Consider the following 22,316-nt stretch of genomic DNA (forward strand, 5'->3'; position numbering starts at 1 on the left):
ATGTCATTGATCAAGGCCTCCACACCCGGGGGCTTAGCTTCTTTCCACATAAGTAGAATCCTTCGCCGGGCTACTAGGGACGCAAAGGCCAAAACATCGGCCTCTCTCGCCTCCTGCACTCCCAGCTCATCTGCAACCCCAAATATAGCCAACCCCCAGCCTGGTTCGACTCGGACCCCCACCACCTTTGAAATCACGTTTGCCACACCCACCCAGAACCCATGCAATACTGGACAGGACCAAAACATGTGGGTGTGGTTCGCCGGGCTTCCCGCGCATCTCCCTCACCTATCCTCCACTCCAAAAAATCTACTCAGCCTTGCTCCAGTCATATGCGCCCTGTGTAGAACCTTGAATTGTATCAGGCTGAGCCTGGCACACGAGGACGAAGAGTTTACCCTACTTAGGGCATCTGCCCACATCCCCTCCTCAATCTCTTCCCCCAGCTCCTCCTCCCATTTTCCCTTCAGCTCCTCAACCATTGTCTCCCCCTCGTCTCTCATTTCCCTATATATATCTGACACCCTACCATCACCCACCCATGCCCCCGAAATCACTCTGTCCTGGATCTCTTGCGCCGGGAGCTGTGGAAATTCCCTCACCTGTTGCCTCACAAATGCCCTCACTTGCATATAGCGAAATGCATTCCCAGGTGGCAACCCATATTTTTCTGTCAGTGCTCCCAGACTCGCGAACGTCCCGTCTAAGAACAAGTCCTTCAATTTCGCAATTCCTGCTCGCTGCCAAGATTTAAATCCCCCATCTATCCTTCCCGGGACGAACCTCTGGTTGTTCCTTATCGGGGACCACACTGAGGCACCCGTCACTCCCTTATGTCGTCTCCACTGCCCCCAAATTTTCAGAGTTGCCACCACCACTGGGTTTGTGGTGTATTTTTTCGGGGAGAACGGTAACGGCGCCGTCGCCAGTGCTTTTAGACTAGTTCCCCTACAGGACGCCATCTCCAGTCTTTTCCACGCTGCTCCTTCCCCTTCCCTCATCCACTTACATATCATTGACACGTTGGCGGCCCAATAATAATCACTTAGACTCGGCAGTGCCAGTCCCCTTCTGTCCCTACTGCGCTGCAGGAACCCCCTCTTTACTCTTGGGGTCTTTCCAACCCACACAAAGCTCATAATACTCTTGTCCATCTTCTTAAAAAAGGCCTTTGTAATCAGTACAGGGAGGCGCTGGAACACAAAAAGAAACCTCGGAAGGACCACCATTTTAACCGCCTGCACCCTGCCCGCCAATGACAGGGGCGCCATGTCCCACCTCCTAAAGTCCTCTTCCATCTGCTCTACCAGTCGTGCCAAGTTAAGCTTATGCAAGGTTCCCCAGTTCCTGGCCACCTGGATCCCTAAATACCGGAAATCCCTTGTTACCCTCCTCAACGGTAAATCGTCTATTCCCCTGCCCTGTTCCCCGGGGTGCATCACAAACAGTTCACTCTTCCCCATATTCAATTTATATCCTGAAGATTCTCCAAACTCCCTGAGTGTCTGCATTATCTTAGACATCCCCTCCACTGGGTCCGCGACATACAACAACAAATCATCTGCATATAATTACACCCGATGCTCTTCTCCTCCTCTAAGTACCCCCCTCCACTTCCTAGAGCCCCTCAGTGCTATGGCCAGTGGCTCAATTGCCAACGCAAACAGTAACGGGGACAGGGGACATCCCTGTCTTGTACCCCTATATAGTCGGAAGTGGTCAGATCGTTGCCTATTTGTAATCACACTTGCCACCGGGGCCCTGTACAGGAGCTGAACCCATCTAATGAACCCCTCTCCAAATCCAAATCTCCTCAGTACTTCCCACAGGTAGTCCCACTCCACTCTATCAAATGCTTTCTCTGCATCCATCGCCACCACTATCTCCGCCTCCCCTCCGGTGGGGGCATCATCATCACCCCCAGCAGCCTCCGTATATTAGCATTCAATTGCCTCCCTTTAACAAATCCTGTTTGGTCATCATGCACCACCCCAGGGACACAGTCCTCTATCCTCGTCGCCATCACCTTGGCCAAAAGCTTGGCATCTACGTTCAAGAGGGAAATAGGCCTGTATGACCCGCACTGCAGCGGGTCTTTGTCCCTTTTCAGGATCAGCGATATCATCGCCTCCGACATCGTCGGGGGTAGTGTCCCCCTTTCCCTAGCCTCATTAAAGGTTCTCGTCAGAAGTGGGGCCAGCAGGTCCACGTATTTCCTATAGAACTCCACCGGGAACCCATTTACCAGGGCTTCTTAATCCCACATTAGTCCAGTACTGCTTCAATGTCAAGGGCAGTCACACTCACCTTACCTCTGGAATTGAGCAATTTTGTGTGTGCCTAGACCAAGGCTGTTATGAGGTCAGGAGCTGAATGTCCGTGACGGAACCCAAACTGAGCATCAGTGAGGAGGTTACATTGTAGTGAGGGTATCGTCTAAGGAAAGAATCCAAATCCATGCTTGCAACTAAATAGTTAACAGTTTTCAAAGGAAGTCTGAAAAGATCATGAGAAAATAAAAGCACTTGAAAAATGTCGAGAAAGTTAGAAAGCAATGTATCAACCAAGCATTGGAAACAAAGAGCCCATCCCACAGGCTGACCTTGGCTAAGCAGTATCCTGGCAGTGAAACGGCAAGAAAAGGAACAACACAATCCTACCCTCCCCTCCCCTCCTCTCTTGGCTTCCATCCTCCTTCGCCTTCTCCTCCCCCACAGCTAACAATGTCCATTATCACTGAGGCAATTATAGCAGCTCCTACCATTCCCCCCCACTCACTCACACACACATACTGGGGTAGGTGACAAAGAATTGGCAGTCCCTTCCCTCATTTCCCCCACCGACATTCCTTTCCTACTGTAAGTCATTTGAAAATTCTGTTGCCGAAGAAGGGTTTTTAATAAAATATATTTTATTCATAAAATTTGTAAAAGTACAATGCACAACAGTTTACTTGATTAAAAATGTACAATGAAGTCTTTCAATACAATATATGGCATTCTGAGGTACCTCGCTACATTTCCAATTACAGGTTATATTTACAATATACATTTCATGCCCAACATACCCTGGTGTATACAGCCGAGGGCTTTTACACACATTCCAACCCCTCGGTGGACTGTGGCCTTTGCCCGTTGAACCTTTGTGCACTGCCCCAAGCTTTCATGCATCCATCAGCACATGGTTTTGAACCTTGTAATGTGCCAGTTTGTAACATTGAGTCTTTGTACTGGAAGACCAACAAGGCAGACCAAAGGGCGAGCTGATGATCCTCCACCAGCAATTGATGTTTGTCTCTGTATATGTCCTGGGAACAGCCCATAAAGCACAGAGTCCGGCGTTACGGAGCTGCTTATAATAATATAATGATCTTTTATTGTCACAAGTAGGCTTAAATTAACACTGCAATGACGTTATGAAAAGCCCCTAGTCGCCACACTCCGGCGCCTGTTCAGGTACACTGAGGGAGAATTCAGAATGTCCAATTACCTAACAGCATGTCTTTTGGGACGTGTGGGAGGAAACCGGAGCACCCGGAGGAAACCCACGCAGTCACAGGGAGAACGTGCAGACTCCACACACTCACAGTGACCCAAGCCGGGAATCGAACCTGGGAACCTGGCTCTGCAAAGCAACAGTGCTAACCACTGTGCTACCATGCCGCCCTAACTCCTGGGATAGGCCTCGCACTGAAGCAAGAAATTGCCCAACTTGGGAGATCCACTCGGTAAGAAAGTGCCTTGTCTGACCCACTTTCCACTCGGTGAGTGGGTACGGGTTAGAGGCAGGCCTACCGCCCTCAGAAGCAGGTCCAAGGCATCCACAGGGCTGGACAAGTGCTAAGGCGGGCTGGTTAAAAGATCACCTTAGTTCTCTGGAACTTTGATCCAGTTGTTCCATTAAAGGTCCTCTAGTCCTCACCCCTCATAACACATGAACACGCTATCTACTGCCCATGTCATCTCCATGCCACTCATATCCTCCATAGAAACTTGTTTTCCACACACCACATGGCCCCTTGTATCACCATGCCAATGTAACCCATGACAATGCATGCTCCCCACCAACCCCATGGCCCTTACACCCTCCATGCCAACTCACCCAGTATTCACCATGTTAAGATGAAATAAAGTCCTAAATTGTAATGCAGCCTCCCGCAACAGCCTCCCCGAACAGGCGCCGGAATGTGGCGACTAGGGACTTTTCACAGTAACTTCATTTGAAGCCTACTTGTGACAATAAGCGATTTTCATTTCATTGTATTATTTTTAAAAATCCCTTTCAAACTTTTATAATCTCCTCAATGGCTAATCTCTTAGAAAAGCAAATTTGTATTCGTAACCCCAAACCAAAGACAGCTAATCCTTTAATAGCCTATTTGAGCTGCCAGTCAAGCTATGAGGCCAAGCCTTGCTTCCACTTCACCCTCCCCACACCAAAAAGATGTGGGCCAGAAGTAAGTGCCCCCCTCACACACTCAGGGATGGGCCAGGCAGACAGTGATATGTCATCCAAAATACAGGAGTTAGTCTCTCTCAGATAATGAGGAGCACCAGAGCTCACCCCATAGCGAGTCATCACCATCCTCCGTCCTGCTGAGGAGACCCGCTGACACTTCCACCCCAGGTCCATCACCCTGGTGTGATGTAAAGATAAACTTTGGAGGGGGAAGGGGGAGCACTGGTCATGCAAAGGGGGACAAAGTTGAAGGGAAGGGGGCTGGGAACATTGGTGATGAGAGGGGTGTGTTTAAGGGTAATGGGAAAGCTTGGTTGAAGCCAAGTTGCATCCTCTTGCCATCGGGTGTCCTTGAAGAATTGTGTCTCTTCATTCAGGAGGTTCCTCAAAGTAGGTCTTTTCTGAGCAAGGGTCTCCCAGGTCTTCAGGGAAGGTGGTGGCGTACTGGTCTTGTCACTGGACTAGTAATCTAGAGGCCCAGAGTACTCTGGGGTCCCAGGTTCAAATCCCGCCTCTGCAGATGGTGAAATTTAAACTCAATAAAATATCTGCAATTAAAAGTCTAATGATGACCATGAAACCATTGTCGATTGTTGTAAAAACCCATCTGGTTCACTAATGTCCTTTAGGGAAGGAAATCTGCCCTCCGTACCCGGTCTGGCCCACATGTGACTCCAGACCCACAGCAATGCGGTTGACTCTTTACTGCCCCTCAAGGGCAATTAGGGATGGGCAATAAATGCAGGGACACCCACGTCCATGAACGAATAAAGAAAAATTGTTTCCAGTTTTCCTCCACTCCATTAGAATAGACACTTTGAAGATTTTGGTGCAACCTTTTGGTCTCGGGATCAGATGTTAATGAAGTCAATCATGTACTAGTGCTTTGTCTTTTTGACAGAACTTTATGTTAGTGGGGCGGCACGGTGGCGCAGTGGTTAGCACTGCTACCTCACGGCGCTGAGGCCCAGGATCGATCCCGGCCCCGGGTCACTGTCTATGTGGACATCGCACATTCTCCCTGTGTCTGCACAGATCTCACCCCCACAACCCAAAGATGTGCAGGATAGGTGGATTGGCGATGCTAAATTGCCCCTTATTTGGAAAAAGAAAGAATTGGATACTCTAAATTTATATTTTAAATAAGGACCGTGTGTTAGTGATGACAAGCTGGTGGTCCTGGTGGTGAGCAGGAGACCCCCAATGGAGTTGCAATTCCCAACTCCTTCCTTTCCAATGGTTCCTTTCCAATTTGGGAGTCCTTTCCAACCCTGGCGTTAAAGTCCCTGAGAGGATGATCTTATCTTCCTTCGGCATGCTGAAGGGTATGGTGTCCAGGGTGGAGTAAGAGCCTTCGTTGCACTCATGATTGGCATCAAGGGTTGGGGCGTAGGCACTCAGGACCATTGCCTGCTTGGCAACTTGTAGACTCAGCATCATGAGGTGCTCGTTGATGCTGACAGGGAGCTCAGAGAGTCGGTTGACAAGTTTGTTCTTGATGGCGAAACCAATTCCATGTGCCCTGCTGATCCTCAGGTTTTCTTTTCCAGAAGAAGGTGTAACTGCTGCCATCTTCCCTCAGCTACCCTTCGCCTGCTCTTCAGGTCTCTTGCAAGGAAGCGACTTTAATGTTGAAGTGCCTGAGTTTACAGGCATCAAGAGCAGCTCTCCATTCCGGTCGATTGTTTTCAGAGAATCATATAGTGCAGAAGGAGGCCATTCGGCCCATTGAGTCAGCACCGACCCTCCAAAAGAGCACCCTACCTAGGCCCATGCCCATACCCTAATCCAGTAACTCCACCTAAACCTTTGGACACTAAGGGCAATTTAGCATGGCTAATCCACCTAATCTGCACATCTTTGGACTGTGGGAGGAAACCAGAGACCGTGGAGAAAATGCAAACTCCACACAGACAGTCACCCAAGGCCAGAATTGAACCCGGATCCCTGGCACTGTGAGGCAGCAGTGCTAACCACTGCGCTGCCCATTGCTCATTATCCATAAGGGTTCGCATATTCCAGGTTCTAAAATTCAGTTTCACTTTGATTTTCTAACCGCAGGTCTGCTGGATGCAGCTTTCCAACCAGGGGAAGGAACAAACTATTTCTAGGGCACCTTTTCTAGCCTTTCCCCATGGGGGGGGGGGGGGGGTGAGCTGAGTGGATCCTGAAGAGAGCTGCTCAATCGTGAAGAAAGCTGCTAAAACCCTCTCCTGTGCCTATGCCAAGAGCGCGAGGATTGAAGCAAACTCCACCTCCTTTGTGCCAGTCTGAAGCTAGGGACTTCCAGACCCAAGGTCCTGTCGCCGATCGCCGCAGATCTTGTCTGTGTGGGGGTTGGTTTCTTCTAGGTAGACACTTGGTGCAGGACATCTTTAATGTGGGTTTGCTGTTGCACATCAGCAGACACATGGTCCTTGATACAGGGTAGGTCCAGTTCCAGTGACAAGGGAACCTCGATGACTGGGGATCTTCCGATTGCTGCAGTCTTCTTTCCTGTTTATAGCATATGAGCATATTCCGCCTGATCTGCCATTGAGGATTTGTTTTAGATTGCGCTTTGTTTGGTTCCTCTCCTCCAATCTTACAGTCATGGATGACCCTGCCAGGAGCTTAACGCTCCTGACGACATTCCTCTTGGGATCAAAGAAACATTTCTTGGATTGCCAGCTTGCCAATGTGAAATAATGGACGTACTTGCCACTAGGGGGAGCAGTATTGCTTTACGTCCTTACACCGAGAAAGGGAAGCTCAGGGCCGGGATTCTCCGAACCCCGCCGGGTCGGTGAATCGCCGGAGGGGGGGTGGGGGAGACGCGCCATGCCGCTCCGACCCGCCGATTCTCGGGCACCCACAGGATAGCCGCCACGCCGGTCGGGTGCCGTTGAAAGCAGCCTCCCCGGCGACACTCCGCGCCTCGACAGGACGAGTGCCCACCGAGTTCGGCCGAGTCCCGCCGGCGTAGGTTACGTATGGTCCTATCCGGCTGACCTTCTGAGTTCTGGCTGCGGGAGCCGTCCTGGTGGGGGGGGGGGCGGGGAGGATCCGACTCCGGGGGGGACCTCCACTGTGGCCTGGCCCGCGATTGGCGGGCAGGCCATTTCCGTGGGTGTTCCTATGTTCCTCCACGCCGGGCTCCTGGAGGGCTCCACCTTATTGCCCGTGGGCCGGCGCTCCTGTAGGGCTCCACCTTATTGCCCGGAGACGGGAACCTACGCGTATGTGCGAACTCGCGCCGGCCGTGGCGCGCCGGCTTTCGAGCAGCGGACTCCACTTTGGCGCCATACTAGCCCCTGGGAAGGGGTGAATACCTGGGCTTGGAGGCCACTTGAAGCCGGAGTGGCTCGGGCAGCTTTTGGTGCCAGCGCAGAACTTGGCCGCGGGATCGGAGAATCCCGGCTCAGTTATGGGCCAGGCCATACAGATCTTTAGCATGTAAACTGGTCACCACTTTCGATCGCTTATCCAGCTCAAGGAATGAAAAATAATAAAAACTAATTCAGTTTGAAACATATGGCGCGGGATTCTCTGTTGCCCGATGCCGATATCGTAATTGGCGGAGAATCCCTTTTAACGACGAAAGTGGATGCGGCACCTTTTTTCAGAATCTCTGCCCCCTCCATAACGGCGTCATTGGGAGTATGATGCGCGCTGTTGGGACGCCCTCAGGACGTCACCTGAAGATCCTGGCCCGATGCTCCGCCCCCCCAATTGGATGACTTCCCGATGGCGCGAGACATGAGTGCTCTGAGCTTTCATCAACCTTGAGTAGCGGCTGCAGACTGCGTCCAGTGCCGCCACAGTACCGGGGGGGGGGGGGGGGCACTCTGCTGGCAGGGGGCACTATTTGGCAGGTCTGGTCCGAGCACGGCCGGCGCCATGTTGTACGGCGTGTCCGGGCAAGTCACCGCCATCCGCATTCACGGACCCGGTAGTTCTCCTGCTGTTTATGTCGGGAACGCCGGGAGTTTTACATGGCATGGCTGATGGACCCCACCAGGCAGAGCATCGGTGCGGGGGCGCCGCCGACTTTTTCACCGTAAAACTAGACACGTCCTCCGGACATAACCTCAAAATCGGAGAATTCAGCCCATGGGATTGGATTCTTCGCTGTCGGGATTCTCCGTTACACAGGCAACGCACCCACGCCCGGGAATTTCCTGACGGTGTGGGGCTGCCCACATTAGGAAACCCCATTGGCCGGCTGGCGGGACGAAGATACCCGCTGCCGGCAGGGGCAGGCCGCAGCAGAAAATGGGACGGAGAATCCTGCCCACGGTTCTGCTGCTTTTATCCATTGTATATTTTCATATAAGTCATATAAATTTAATAGAGAATATTATTTATTAATTTCGCATTTTGCTGGTAATTGCAAACAAAATTTCAAAAATCTTTGCTACCCACACTTTATATGAACTCATTTTATTTTTTTGACTGACAACATTTTGATCTTCTTGCTTCTGATCAGGTGCCAGTCAAAGCACTGGGAGGAAAGCTGTATGTTCGGATCTCCATACACATCTACAATGAACTGAAGCAGTACCAAAAACTTGCAGATGCAATTGAAGAAATGACACAAGAGAAAACGAGATAGTCAAGGCACTTGTCCTTCAGATTCCTGGCTAAATGTGGTCTTACTACTAGTCTTCTGATTCCACTATTTACCCTTGTACTTGAATTTACCACTGATGATAATGAGAAAAGTCAGTTTTGTTTTGATGGTTCTACTAGTTGAGATTCAGGACAAGAACAACATTCCATGAATGATTCTCCAATCATGTTGCAGATTAATGGAATAAATGAGAATTGTGAAAATTGGATGCAAACCACAGCATTGCTGTATTTAGAATCTGTAGTTAGAATCATAGAGCTTACAGTGCAAAAGGACGCCATTCAGCCCATCGAGTCTGCAACAGCCCCTAGAAAGAACACCCTACATGTTCCCACGCCTCCACCCTATCCCGGTAACCCAGTAACCCCACCCAACCTTTTTGGACACTAAGGGGCAATTTATCATGGCTTATCCACCTAACCTGCACATCTTTGGACTGTGGGAGGAAACCGGAGCACCCGGAGGAAACCCACGCACACACAGGGAGTCCTTGCAGGGGCTGGTTTAGCTCACTGGGCTAAATCGCTGGCTTTTAAAGCAGACCAAGGCAGGCCAGCAGCACGGTTCAATTCCCGTACCAGCCTCCCCGAACAGGCGCCGGAATGTGGCGACTAGGGGCTTTTCACAGTAACTTCATTGAAGCCTACTCGTGACAATGAGCCATTTTCATTTCATTTCATTTCAACGTGCAAACTCCTCACAGATAGTGACCTGAGGCCGGAATTGAACCCAGGTCCCTGGAGTCGTGAGGCAGCAGTGCTAACCACGGTGCCACAGTGTCGCCCCAAAGTTGTTGGACATTCCACTGCTGCCAATGGTAGTTTAGCCGTAAAGACCATCAAAGGTGAAGTTGCATGTATTACACAAAGTGTCTGCATTTTGTTCTGCCTTGGATGCTTTGTATTAATAAACACAGTGTTAAAAGGTCTAAAGCTAGTTTTCGTCGTTGATCGACATCTACCCCTCTGGATTATGTGGATAGCTGTGCTTCTTTTAGAGTCACTGGTCTACAAAATGTAACATCTTGGACATCCCTGGTATTGGGCATCAGGCTTCTTTGTTATAGACTTGGAGTGGTGTATCCCGTCGACAAAGAAAGGAGAGGAGTGAAGGAAAATTGAGTCACTGCAAGATCCACAACAACCGTCACACAAGAGAGTCCAGGTATCTACTTGGGGATGGAGTGGTGGGGGCAGCTAGGGTGGGGGGGGGGGGGGGTGGGGTGGGGGGGGGGGGGGGGGGATTGTGAAAGCAACTGAATGGAAACCATAACATTGTCAGAGCCAATGTGCTGAAGTGAGTCTCAATGTTTTATTTCATTCATGGGATGTGGACTTCGCTGGTTGGGCCAGCATTTATTGGTCATCCAGGAGTCAACCACATTGCTGTGGATCCGGAGTCACGTGTAGGGCGGACCAGGTAAGGACGACAGACTTCCTTCCCTCAAGGAGAAGGAATTTTATCCATATGCCTAAGCAAATTGAATTAACGGTAAAAAATAAAACATCGCTACTGCAAAACGTATTAATGAAATAAAAGCAGCGATCATTAATAAATTAATCACACACCTACAGGGAGAGCAAGCTGGGACTATTTTTAACTTGACTTTCTCTGGAGCTGCATAAATGATCAGAAATTCTGAAGGAAGGTTTGTGGTTCGGATTTTAAACTCAGTTGAAAGGACTGAATAAAAACACCAAATTCAAATTAAGCAAACTAATTTATTGATATTTAGATTTTTACACATCCTCTAAGTGTTATGTATGAACCATTTGTGTGGGTATTTAGAATCTAAGCATTAACGCTGCAGGGTGTAGGAAAGTGAGAAGCTTTACAAGCAGGTAGAAGTGGTGGTGACATTGAAGGACTGGGAGGAATAGTCGTATTAGACTCAGAAGGACATGACAGGATGTTGCTAATGACCGAAGGTTCTGTGAGAATCTTCCAAGGGTATGGTTCAGTTCCATTCATACTCACTTTATTGCAAAACCCTTTAGACTTTGAGATAAGTGCAGTAGGGAGCTGTGAGCCAGTACATCAACAAATAAGGCAGCCACAGCCACATAACTGATGCTGTGAGGAATTCATTAAGTTCACATTAAAAGTTGTCAGGTGACACCTTTAACTCCGCCTTTTACAAACATGTCAGTACAAAACACCTTGGGTGGGATTCTCCGTTGGCCGACAGCGAAATCGCGAATCGCAATTGGGTGGAGAATCGGTTCCGACGCCAAAATTGCGGCAGGTGCCGATTTGACGCCAAATCGCAATTCTCCGTCACCTCGACAGCGGCGTCAATGCGTACCGGAACGCTGGTACAGTAAACACTGTTTGCATGTCATTAGCGGGCCCGACCCGGTATTCTCTGGGGCTTCTCCTCCTCCAACAGGCCAAGTTCCCGACGGCACGGTTCACATGTGCTTTTCGGAATCGTGAAACTGGCATCAGAGGAGGTAGGGCGTGGGGATAAGCGACTGTGGGCTGCCGGGCTGGACACTGGTCGGGTTGGCTGAGGTGGGGAGTACCCTGCCAGGGCCAGGGGGTGTGGAGGGGGGTTGACCAGGGAGGACAAGTGGTCGGGTTAACCCCCCCCATGGGACTGGGAAGATGTCCAGGCATGGACCACCATTGCTGCAGCCAACGTGCTGCGCACACCACAGACCGCTGGGCGGGAATCTCCGTTGCCTGACGCCGATATTATAATTGACGATCGGGCGGAGAATCCCTTTTAACGCCGAAAGCGGATGCGACACCTTTTTTCAGAATCTCTGCCCCCTCCATAACGGCGTCATTGGGAGTATGATGCGCGCTGTTGGGACGTCCTCAGGACGTCACCTGAAGATCCTGGCCTGATGCTCCGCCCCCCCAATTGGATGACTTCCCGATGGCGCGAGACATGAGTGCTCTGAGCTTTCATCAACCTTGAGTGGCGGCTGCAGACTGCGTCCAGTGCCGCCACAGTACTCGGGGGGGGGGGGGGGGGCACTCTGCTGGCAGGGGGCACTATTTGGCAGGTCTGGTCCGAGCACAGCCGGCGCCATGTGGTACGGCGTGTCCGGGCAAGTCACCGCCATCCGCCCGGTAGTTCTCCGGCTGTTTATGTCGGGAACGCCGGGAGTTTTACATGGCATGGCTGATGGACCCCACCAGGCAGAGCATCGGTGCGGGGGCGCCGCCGACTTTTTCACCGTAAAACTAGACACGTCCTCCGGACATAACCTCAAAATCGGAGAATTCAGCCCATGGGATTGGATTCTTCGCTGTCGGGATTCTCCGTTACACAGGCAACGCACCCACGCCCGGGAATTTCCTGACGGTGTGGGGCTGCCCACATTAGGAAACCCCATTGGCCGGCTGGCGGGACGAAGATACCCGCTGCCGGCAGGGGCAGGCCGCAGCAGAAAATGGGACGGAGAATCCTGCCCACGGTTCTGCTGCTTTTATCCATTGTATATTTTCATATAAGTCATATAAATTTAATAGAGAATATTATTTATTAATTTCGCATTTTGCTGGTAATTGCAAACAAAATTTCAAAAATCTTTGCTACCCACACTTTATATGAACTCATTTTATTTATTTATTTATTTTTAAAAATATTTTTGATTAAGGTTTTTTAACAACACAATTTTTCCCCTTACAAACAGTAACCCCCCCCCGGTAACAAAATAACGCAAAATCTCCCTGAGCAAGATATATACATGGCAAGATGGTATATTTACATAGCTTTATACATTGGCTCTTGGCCGCACGTACCGTTTCTCCCCACCCTCCATGCTCGTCCATCCCCTCAAACAATCTCTCGTTCCCCCCCCCCCCTCCCCCCCAGGGTTGCTGCTGCTGCTGACCGACCTTCTTCTAATGCTCCGCGAGATATTCTAGGAACGGTTGCCACCGCCTGTAGAACCCCTGCGCAGACCCTCTCAAAGCAAACTTAATTCTCTCCAATTTTATGAACCCCGCCATATCGTTTATCCAGGCCTCCAGGCTGGGGGGCTTCGCCTCCTTCCACAATAGCAAGACCCTTCGCCGGGCTACTAGGGACGCAAAGGCCAGAATTCCGGCCTCTTTCGCCTCCTGCACTCCCTCTCATCCACTACTCCAAATATTGCTAGTCCCCAGCTTGGCTTGACCCGGACTTTCACCACCTGAGATATTGCTCCCGCCACACCTCTCCAGAACCCCTCCAGTGCCGGGCATGACCAAAACATATGGACATGGTTCGCCGGGCTCCCTGAACATCTTTCACATCTGTCCTCTACCCCAAAGAACCTACTCAGCCTCGCCCTCGTCAGATGCGCTCTGTGAACCACCTTAAATTGTATCAGACTGAGCCTGGCACACGAGGAGGAGGTATTAACCCTACCCAGGGCATCAGCCCATAGCCCTTCCTCAATCTCCTCCCCCAGCTCCTCCTCCCATTTACTTTTGACTTCTTCTACTAGTGCTTCCCCCTCTTCTTTCATCTCTTGGTATATTTCCGACACCTTGCCCTCCCCGACCCATACCCTCGAGATCACCCTATCTTGAACTTCTTGTGCCGGGAGCAACGGAAATTCCCTCACCTGTCGCCTCACAAAAGCCCTCACCTGCATATATCTAAATGCATTTCCCGGGGGTAACTCAAATTTCTCCTCCAGTGCCCCTAGGCTCGCAAACGTCCCGTCAATGAACAGGTCCCCCATTCTTCTTATCCCCGCCCGATGCCAGCCTTGGAACCCCCCGTCCATCTTCCCCGGGACAAACCGGTGGTTACCCCTGATCGGGGACCACACCGATGCTCCCATTGCACCCCTGTGCCTTCTCCACTGGCCCCATATCCTTAGTGTTGCCGCCACCACCAGGCTTGTGGTGTATTTTGTCGGCGAGAGCGGCAGCGGTGCCGTTACCAACGCCCCCAGGCTCGTTCCTTTACAGGATGCCATCTCCATCCACTTCCATGCCGCCCCCTCACCCTCCATGACCCACTTGCGGATCATTGCCACGTTTGCTGCCCAGTAGTAACTCCCTAGGTTTGGCATGCCAACCCTCCTCGGTCCCTGGTGCGTTCCAAGAACCCTCTCCTAACCCTCGGGGTCTTATTTGCCCACACATGCCCCATAATACTCCTACCTACTCTCTTGAAAAAGCCCTTGATGATCACGATGGGGAGGCACTGAAACACAAACAAAAACCTCGGAAGGACCACCATTTTGACCGACTGCACCCTACCCGCCAACGAGAGCGGGAGCATGTCCCATCTTTTAAAATCCTCCTCTATTTGCTCCACCACCCTCGTCAAATTCAGTTTATGTAGGGCCCCCCAACGTCTGGCTATCTGGATCCCCAGATACCGAAAAATCCTCTCCGCCCTCCTCAGCGGTAGGTCCCCTATCCCTCTTTCTTGGTCCCCTGCCTGTAATACAAAAAGCTCACTCTTCTCTACATTAAGCTTGTAGCCCGAGAATTCTCTGAACTCCTTCAGAGTCTGCATGACCTCCACCATCCCCTCCATTGGGTCCGCCATGTATAGCAGCAGGTCATCCGCATATAGCAATACCCGATGCTCCTCTCCCCCGCGGACTATCCCCCTCCATTTCTGAGACTCCCTAAGTGATATGGCCAAGGGTTCGATCGCCAATGCAAACAACAGGGGGGACAGGGGGCACCCCTGTCTCGTCCCTCGGTACAGCCGAAAGTACTCCGACCTCCGCCGGTTCGTCACTACACTCGCCACCGGGACGCTGTAAAGGAGCTTAACCCATCTAATAAACCCTCCCCCGAACCCAAACCTGCGCAATACCTCCCAGAGGTACTCCCACTCTACTCGGTCAAAGGCTTTTTCCGCATCCATAGCTGCCACTATCTCCGCCTCTCCCTCCACCGATGTCATCATTATCACGTTTAAGAGCCGCCGCACATTGGTATTTAACTGCCTGCCCTTTACGAATCCCGTTTGGTCCTCGTGAATCACCCCCGGGACACAGTCCTCAATCCTAGTGGCCAGTACCTTCGCCAATAGCTTAGCATCCACATTGAGGAGCGAAATCGGCCTGTACATTCCACATTGCAGTGGATCCTTGTCTCGCTTTAGAATCAAGGAGATTGTCGCCTCCGACATTGTCTGGGGCAGGGTTCCCTCCTCTCTTGCCTCGTTGAAGGTCCTCACCAGTAGCGGGGCCAGCAGGTCCACATAGAACTCCACCGGGAACCCGTCCGGTCCCGGGGCCTTCCCCGCCTGCATGCTCCACAAACCCTTACTCAACTCCTCCAACCCAATTGGTGCCCCCAAACCAACCGCCTCCTGCTCCTCCACCCTCGGGAACCCCAGCTGGTCCAGGAATCGCCTCATCCCCCCTTCCCCCCCTGGGGGCTGGGATCTGTACAGCTCTTCATAGAAGTCCTTAAATACCTTATTTATTTTCGTTGCATTTCGAACCGTGTCTCCCCTTCCATCTTTGATTCCCCCTATTTCCCTCGCTGCCGCCCTCTTACGGAGCTGGTGCACCAGCATCCGACTAGCCTTTTCCCCGTACTTGTAAGTCGCCCCTTGCGCCTTCCTCCACTGTGCCTCCGCCTTGCCTGTGGTCAGCAGGTCAAACTCCGTCTGGAGCTGTCGCCTTTCCCCAAGTAATCTTTCCTCCGGGGCCTCTGCGTATCTCCTGTCCACTCGCAAGATCTCCCCACTAACCTCTCCCTTTCCTTTCCCTCTGTCTTCTCCCTATGAGCCCTGATGGAGATCAGCTCTCCCCTGATCGCCGCCTTCAACGCCTCCCATACCACCCCCACTCGCACCTCCACGTTGTCGTTGGCCTCCAAGTACCTTTCGATACACCCCCTCACTTTCCCACACACCACCTCGTCCTCCAGGAGTCCCACATCCAACCGCCACAGCGGGCGTTGGTCCCTCTCCTCTCCCAACTCCAGTTCCACCCAGTGCGGGGCATGGTCCGAAATGGCTATGGCCGAATACTCCGTCCCCTCCACTCTCGGGATGAGCGCCCTGCCCAGAACAAAGAAATCTATCCGGGAGTAGGCCTTATGCACGTGGGAGAAAAAAGAAAATTCCCTGGCCTGCGGTCTTGCAAACCGCCATGGGTCCACTCCCCCCATCTGATCCATAAACCCCCTCAGTACTTTGGCCGCCGCCGGCCTCCTTCCCGTCCTTGATCTGGAGCGGTCCAGTGCTGGGTCCAGCACCGTATTGAAGTCCCCTCCCATTATCAGTCCTCCTACCTCCAGGTCTGGAATGCGCCCCAACATGCGCTTCATAAATCCAGCATCATCCCAGTTCGGGGCGTATACATTTACCAACACCACCCACGTCCCTTGCAACCTACCACTCACCATCACATATCTTCTACGTTCTATGGCATTTAAAAGTTTATTGGATAAACATATGGATGATAATGGCATAGTGTAGGTTAGATGGCTTTTGTTTCGGTGCAACATCGTGGGCCGAAGGGCCTGTACTGCGCTGTATCGTTCTACGTTCTACATATCTCCCTCCATTATCCGCTACGATAGTCTTGGCCTCAAATGACACATGCTTTCCCACCAGAATTGCCACCCCTCTATTTTTTGCATCCAATCCCAAGTGAAATATCTGTCCTACCCATCCCTTTCTTAACCTAACCTGGTCCGCCACCTTCAGGTGTGTCTCTTGGAGCATAGCCACGTCTGCCTTCAGTCCTTTCAAGTGCACAAACACTCGAGCCCTCTTCACCGGTCCGTTCAGGCCCCTCACGTTCCACGTTATCAGCCGGATTGGAGGGGCTCTCACCCCCCCCCCACGCCCTGCCGACTAGCCATCTCCTTTTCTGGGCCAGTCCCTTGTCCGCGTCTCCCTCACTCTCCAGTCCCCCAGCCGGGGGACCCCCGTCCCAGCCACCTCTTCTGTGTCCCGTTCTCTTTCGGCCAGTGCAGCAGCAACCCCCCCCCCCCCCCCCCCCACCCCCCGCTAGATCCCCGTCTAGCTTTTTTGCTCCCCCCATATCCCTCCCGTAAGTCAGCTGACCCCGGCTTCCCCCGCCATCCCATTGACCCCCCCCGTGTGGGAATCTCCCAATCAATGTACATTCCTTTGTTCCCCTTCCCGCCTTTCTTCCTGCGCGCGGGAAAGACAACCCCGCGCTTACCAAAGCCTGCCCCGCCTCCCATGGCGCAGCTCCTGTCGCGGCCTTGTCTCTCTCCCCCAGCCCATATAACATTTCCTGCGCATGGTTGACCCCCTATGTACAACCACCATCATACTTCAACCCTCAAACACCCCCCTCCCACACAAACCCTCAATAAGAGTCCAATTTTTCAGCTAATATAAAGGTCCACGCCTCTTCGGGCGTTTCGAAGTAGTGGTGTTGGCCATTATGTGTAACCCACAGTCGCGCTGGCTGCAACATTCCAAATTTCACTCCTTTCCGATGCAGCACCGTTTTGGCCCGGTTGAAACCCGCTCTCCGTTTAGCGACCTCCGCGCTCCGGTCCGGGTATATTCTGATCTCCGCATTGTCCCACTTGCTGCTCCGTTCCTTCTTGGCCCATTTCAGGACCATCTCTCTGTCTGTAAACCGGTGAAATCTCACCACCATCGCCCTTGGCGGCTCTTTTGCCTTGGGCTTCCTCGCTAGCACTCGGTGCGTCCCGTCCAGCTCCAGCAATCCCGGGGGGGCCTCCGCGCCCATCAGCGTCCCGATCATTGTGCCCGCATATGCCGCGGCATCGGCCCCCTCCACTCCTTCTGGGAGACCCAGGATCCTCAAATTGTTTCTCCTTGATCTGTTCTCCAGGTCTTCAAGTCTTCCCGCCCACGTCTTGTGCAGCGCCTCGTGCGGCTCCACTCTCTCCGCCAGGCCCACGAGCTCGTCGTCGTTCTCACTCACTTTTTCCTGGATCTCCTGGATCTTCACCTCTTGGGCTTTCTGGGTTGCTCCAAGTGTTTCAACCATTGCCAGTATAGGCGCCACCATCTCCTTACGCAGCTCCTCGAAGCAGCACTTGATGAACTCTTTCATCTCCTCTCTGTCTGTGGGCGCCGCCATTTTGTTTTTTTCTTTTTCTTCTTTCTTCTCCCGCTGCTCCAGGGCCGCTTTTTCCGCCGTTTCGCTGCGGGTCCGATCCATGCAGGTTAGTAGGGGACCTTTCTCCTTCCTTCCCCACGGGTTGGTTTTTTAAAAACGTGTCGTTGGGGCTCCGTTAGCGGGCCCAAAAGTCCGTCTTCGCGGGAGCTGCCGAATTGCGCGGCTTGGCTCCGCATCGCCGCAACCCGGAAGTCCTCATTTTATTTTTTTGACTAACAACATTTTGATGTTGCTTCTGATCAGGTGCCAGTCAAAGCACTGGGAGGAAAGCTGTATGTTCGGATCTCCATACACATCTACAATGAACAGAAGCAGTACCAAAAACTTGCAGATGCAATTGAAGAAATAGAACATGGAACATAGAACATTACAGCGCAGTACAGGCCCTTCGGCCCTCGATGTTGCGCCGACCTGTGAAACCACTCTAAAGCCCATCTACACTATTCCCTTATCGTCCATATGTCTATCCAATGACCATTTGAATGCCCTTAATGTTGGCGAGTCCACTACTGTTGCAGGCAGGGCATTCCACACCCTTACTACTCTCTGAGTAAAGAACCTACCTCTGACATCTGTCCGATATCTATCTCCCCTCAATTTAAAGCTATGTCCCCTCGTACTAGACATCACCATCCAAGGAAAAAGGCTCTCACTGTCCACCCTATCTAATCCTCTGATCATCTTGTATGCCTCAATTAAGTCAACTCTTAACCTTTTTCTCCAACGAAAACAGCCTCAAGTCCCTCAGCCTTCCCTCATAAGATCTTCCCTCCATACCAGGCAACATTCTGGTAAATCCCCTCTGCACCCTTTCCAATGCCTCCACATCCTTCCTAGAATGCGGCGACCAGAATTGCACGTAATACTCCAAATGCGGCCGCACCAGAGTTTTGTACAGCTGCAACATGACCTCATGGCTCCGAAACTCAATCCCTCTCCCAATAAAAGCTAACACACCGTACGCCTTCGTAACAACCCTCTCAACCTGGGTGGCAACTTTCAGGGACCTATGTACATGGACACCGAGATCTCTCTGCTCATCCAACCTACCAAGAATCTTATCATTAGCCCAGTACTCTGTCTTCTTGTTATTCCTTCCAAAATGAATCGTCTCACACTTTTCTGCATTAAACTCCATTTGCCACCTCTCAGCCAGCGCTGCAGCTTATCTATGTCCCTCTGTAATCTGTAACATCCTTCCGCACTGTCCACAACTCCACCGACTTTAGTGTCATCTGCAAATTTACTCACCCACCCTTCTACGCCCTCCTCCAGGTCATTTATAAAAATGACAAACAGCAGTGGCCCCAAAACAGATCCTTGTGGTACACCACTAGTAACTGGACTCCAGTCTGAACATTTCCATCAACCCTTTGTCTTCTTCCAGCTCCCAATTTCTGTCCCAAACTGCTAAATCACCCTGAATCCCATGCCTCCGTATTTTCTGCAATGACACAAGACACAAATGACACAAGAGAAAGTGAGATAGTCAAGGCACTTGTCCTTCAGATTCCTGGCTAAATGTGGTCTTACTACTAGTCTTCTGATTCCACTATTTACCCTTGTACTTGAATTTACCACTGATGATACTGAGAAAAGTCAGTTTGTTTTGATGGTTCTACTAGTTGAGATTCAGGACAAGAACAACATTCCATGAATGATTCTCCAATCATGTTGCAGATTAATGGAATAAATGAGAATTGTGAAAATTGGATGCAAACCACAGCATTGCCGTATTTAGAATCTGTAGTTAGAATCATAGAACTTACAGTGCAAAAGGACGCCATTCAGCCCATCGAGTCTGCAACAGCCCCTAGAAAGAACACCCTACATGTTCCCACGCCTCCACCCTATCCCGGTAACCCAGTAACCCCACCCAACCTTTTTGGACACTAAGGGGCAATTTATCATGGCTTATCCACCTGCACATCTTTGGACTGTGGGAGGAAACCGGAGCACCCGGAGGAAACCCACGCACACACGGGGAGAACGTGCAAACTCCTCACAGATTGTGACCTGAGGCCGGAATTGAACCCAGGTCCCTGGAGTCGTGAGGCAGCAGTGCTAACCACTGCGCCACAGTGTCGCCCCAAAGTTGTTGGACATTCCACTGCTGCCAATGGAAGTTTAGCCGTAAAGACCATCAAAGGTGAAGTTGCATGTATTATACAAAGTGTCTGCATTTTGTTTTGCCTTGGATGCTTTGTATTAATAAACACAGTGTTAAAAGGTCTAAAGCTAGTTTTCGTCTTTGATTGACATCTACCCCTCTGGTTTATGTGCCGTCACACAAGAGAGTCCAGGTATCTACTTGGGGATGGAGTGGTGGGGGCAGCTAGGGTGGGGGGGGAGGGGGGGATTGTGAAAGCAACTGAATGGAAACCATAACATTGTCAGAGCCAATGTGCTGATGTGAGCCTCAATGTTTTATTTTATTCATGGGATGTGGACTTCGCTGGTTGGGCCAGCATTTATTGGTCATCCAGGAGTCAACCACATTGCTGTGGATCCGGAGTCACGTGTAGGGCGGACCAGGTAAGGACGACAGACTTCCTTCCCTCAAGGAGAAGGAATTTTATCCATATGCCTAAGCAAATTGAATTAACGGTAAAAAATAAAACATCGCTACTGCAAAACGTATTAATGAAATAAAAGCAGCGATCATTAATAAATTAATCACACACCTACAGGGAGAGCAAGCTGGGACTATTTTTAACTTGACTTTCTCTGGAGCTGCATAAATTATCAGAAATTCTGAAGGAAGGTTTGTGGTTAGGATTTTAAACTCAGTTGAAAGGACTGAATAAAAACACCAAATTCAAATTCAGCAAACTAATTTATTGATATTTAGATTTTTACACATCCTCTAAGTGTTATGTATGAACCATTTGTGTGGGTATTTAGAATCTAAGCATTAACGCTGCAGGGTGTAGGAAAGTGAGAAGCTTTGCAAGCAGGTTGAAGTGGTGGTGACATTGAAGGACTGGGAGGAATAGTCGTATTAGACTCAGAAGGACATGACAGGATGTTGCTAATGACCGAAGGTTCTGTGAGAATCTTCCAAGGGTATGGTTCAGTTCCATTCATACTCACTTTATTGCAAAACCCTTTAGACTTTGAGATAAGTGCAGTAGGGAGCTGTGAGCCAGTACATCAACAAATAAGGCAGCCACAGCCACATAACTGATGCTGTGAGGAATTCATTAAGTTCACATTAAAAGTTGTCAGGTGACACCTTTAACTCCGCCTTTTACAAACATGTCAGTACAAAACACCTTGGGTGGGATTCTCCGTTGGCCGACAGCGAAATCGCGAATCGCAATTGGGCGGAGAATCGGTTCCGACGCCAAAATTGCGGCAGGTGCCGATTTGACGCCAAATCGCAATTCTCCGTCACCTCGACAGCGGCGTCAATGCGTACCGGAACGCTGGTACAGTAAACACTGTTTGCATGTCATTAGCGGGCCCGACCCGGTATTCTCTGGGGCTTCTCCTCCTCCAACAGGCCAAGTTCCCGACGGCACGGTTCACATGTGCTTTTCGGAATCGTGAAACTGGCATCAGAGGAGGTAGGGCGTGGGGATAAGCGACTGTGGGCTGCCGGGCTGGACACTGGTCGGGTTGGCTGAGGTGGGGAGTACCCTGCCAGGGCCAGGGGGGGTGGAGGGGGGTTGACCAGGGAGGACAAGTGGTCGGGTTAACCCCCCCCATGGGACTGGGAAGATGTCCAGGCATGGACCACCATTACTGCAGCCAACGTGCTGCGCACACCACAGACCGCACACCTTGGCTCCTGCCTCTGCAGGGTGAGCCCCACCCCCACCACCACCACCACCACACCCCACTCTCCGCCACACCAGCCCCCACCCGGCCGCCACTCGCCAGCGACCCACCAAGGACAACACCCACCCCTAGCCCCTATGGAGGCCGCGGAGCGTACCCCTGTAAGGTTTTCGGGCAATTCGGCCTTTTTGGAACTGCCCAAGAATAAAAACTCAGAGACTGTAAACTGACTTTTCAGCCAAGAGAACGGAACCAGTTTTCCCAGCAGGCTTGGTCCGCTGAGCTGAGTAGGGACATAAGTACATAAGTATTTACAAACCCCCCCTAGGAGCTACAAGGAAGAAGGAGCCAGACAACGAGATAACATCAAAACACAGACAAAGGGCACGGGAATACACAGGAGGCTT

General features: G+C 51.3%; 1 protein-coding gene across 3 annotated transcripts in view; it reads left to right on the forward strand.

Annotated features, from left to right (window-relative positions):
- LOC140411039 (uncharacterized) overlaps positions 1-10,002 on the forward strand; it is a 325,334-nt gene extending 315,332 nt beyond the window's left edge. For all 3 annotated transcript variants that reach the window (XM_072500021.1, XM_072500022.1, XM_072500023.1), the window contains one exon: positions 8,927-10,002. In XM_072500021.1, coding sequence (XP_072356122.1) covers positions 8,927-9,052 — 126 coding nt within the window. In that variant the 3' untranslated portion in view covers positions 9,053-10,002. The remainder of the gene's footprint in view (positions 1-8,926) is intronic.
- The last annotated feature ends 12,314 nt before the right edge of the window (positions 10,003-22,316 follow it).

Source organism: Scyliorhinus torazame, chromosome 4 (assembly GCF_047496885.1).
Source record: "Scyliorhinus torazame isolate Kashiwa2021f chromosome 4, sScyTor2.1, whole genome shotgun sequence".
In the NCBI taxonomy this organism is placed as follows: domain Eukaryota; kingdom Metazoa; phylum Chordata; class Chondrichthyes; order Carcharhiniformes; family Scyliorhinidae; genus Scyliorhinus; species Scyliorhinus torazame.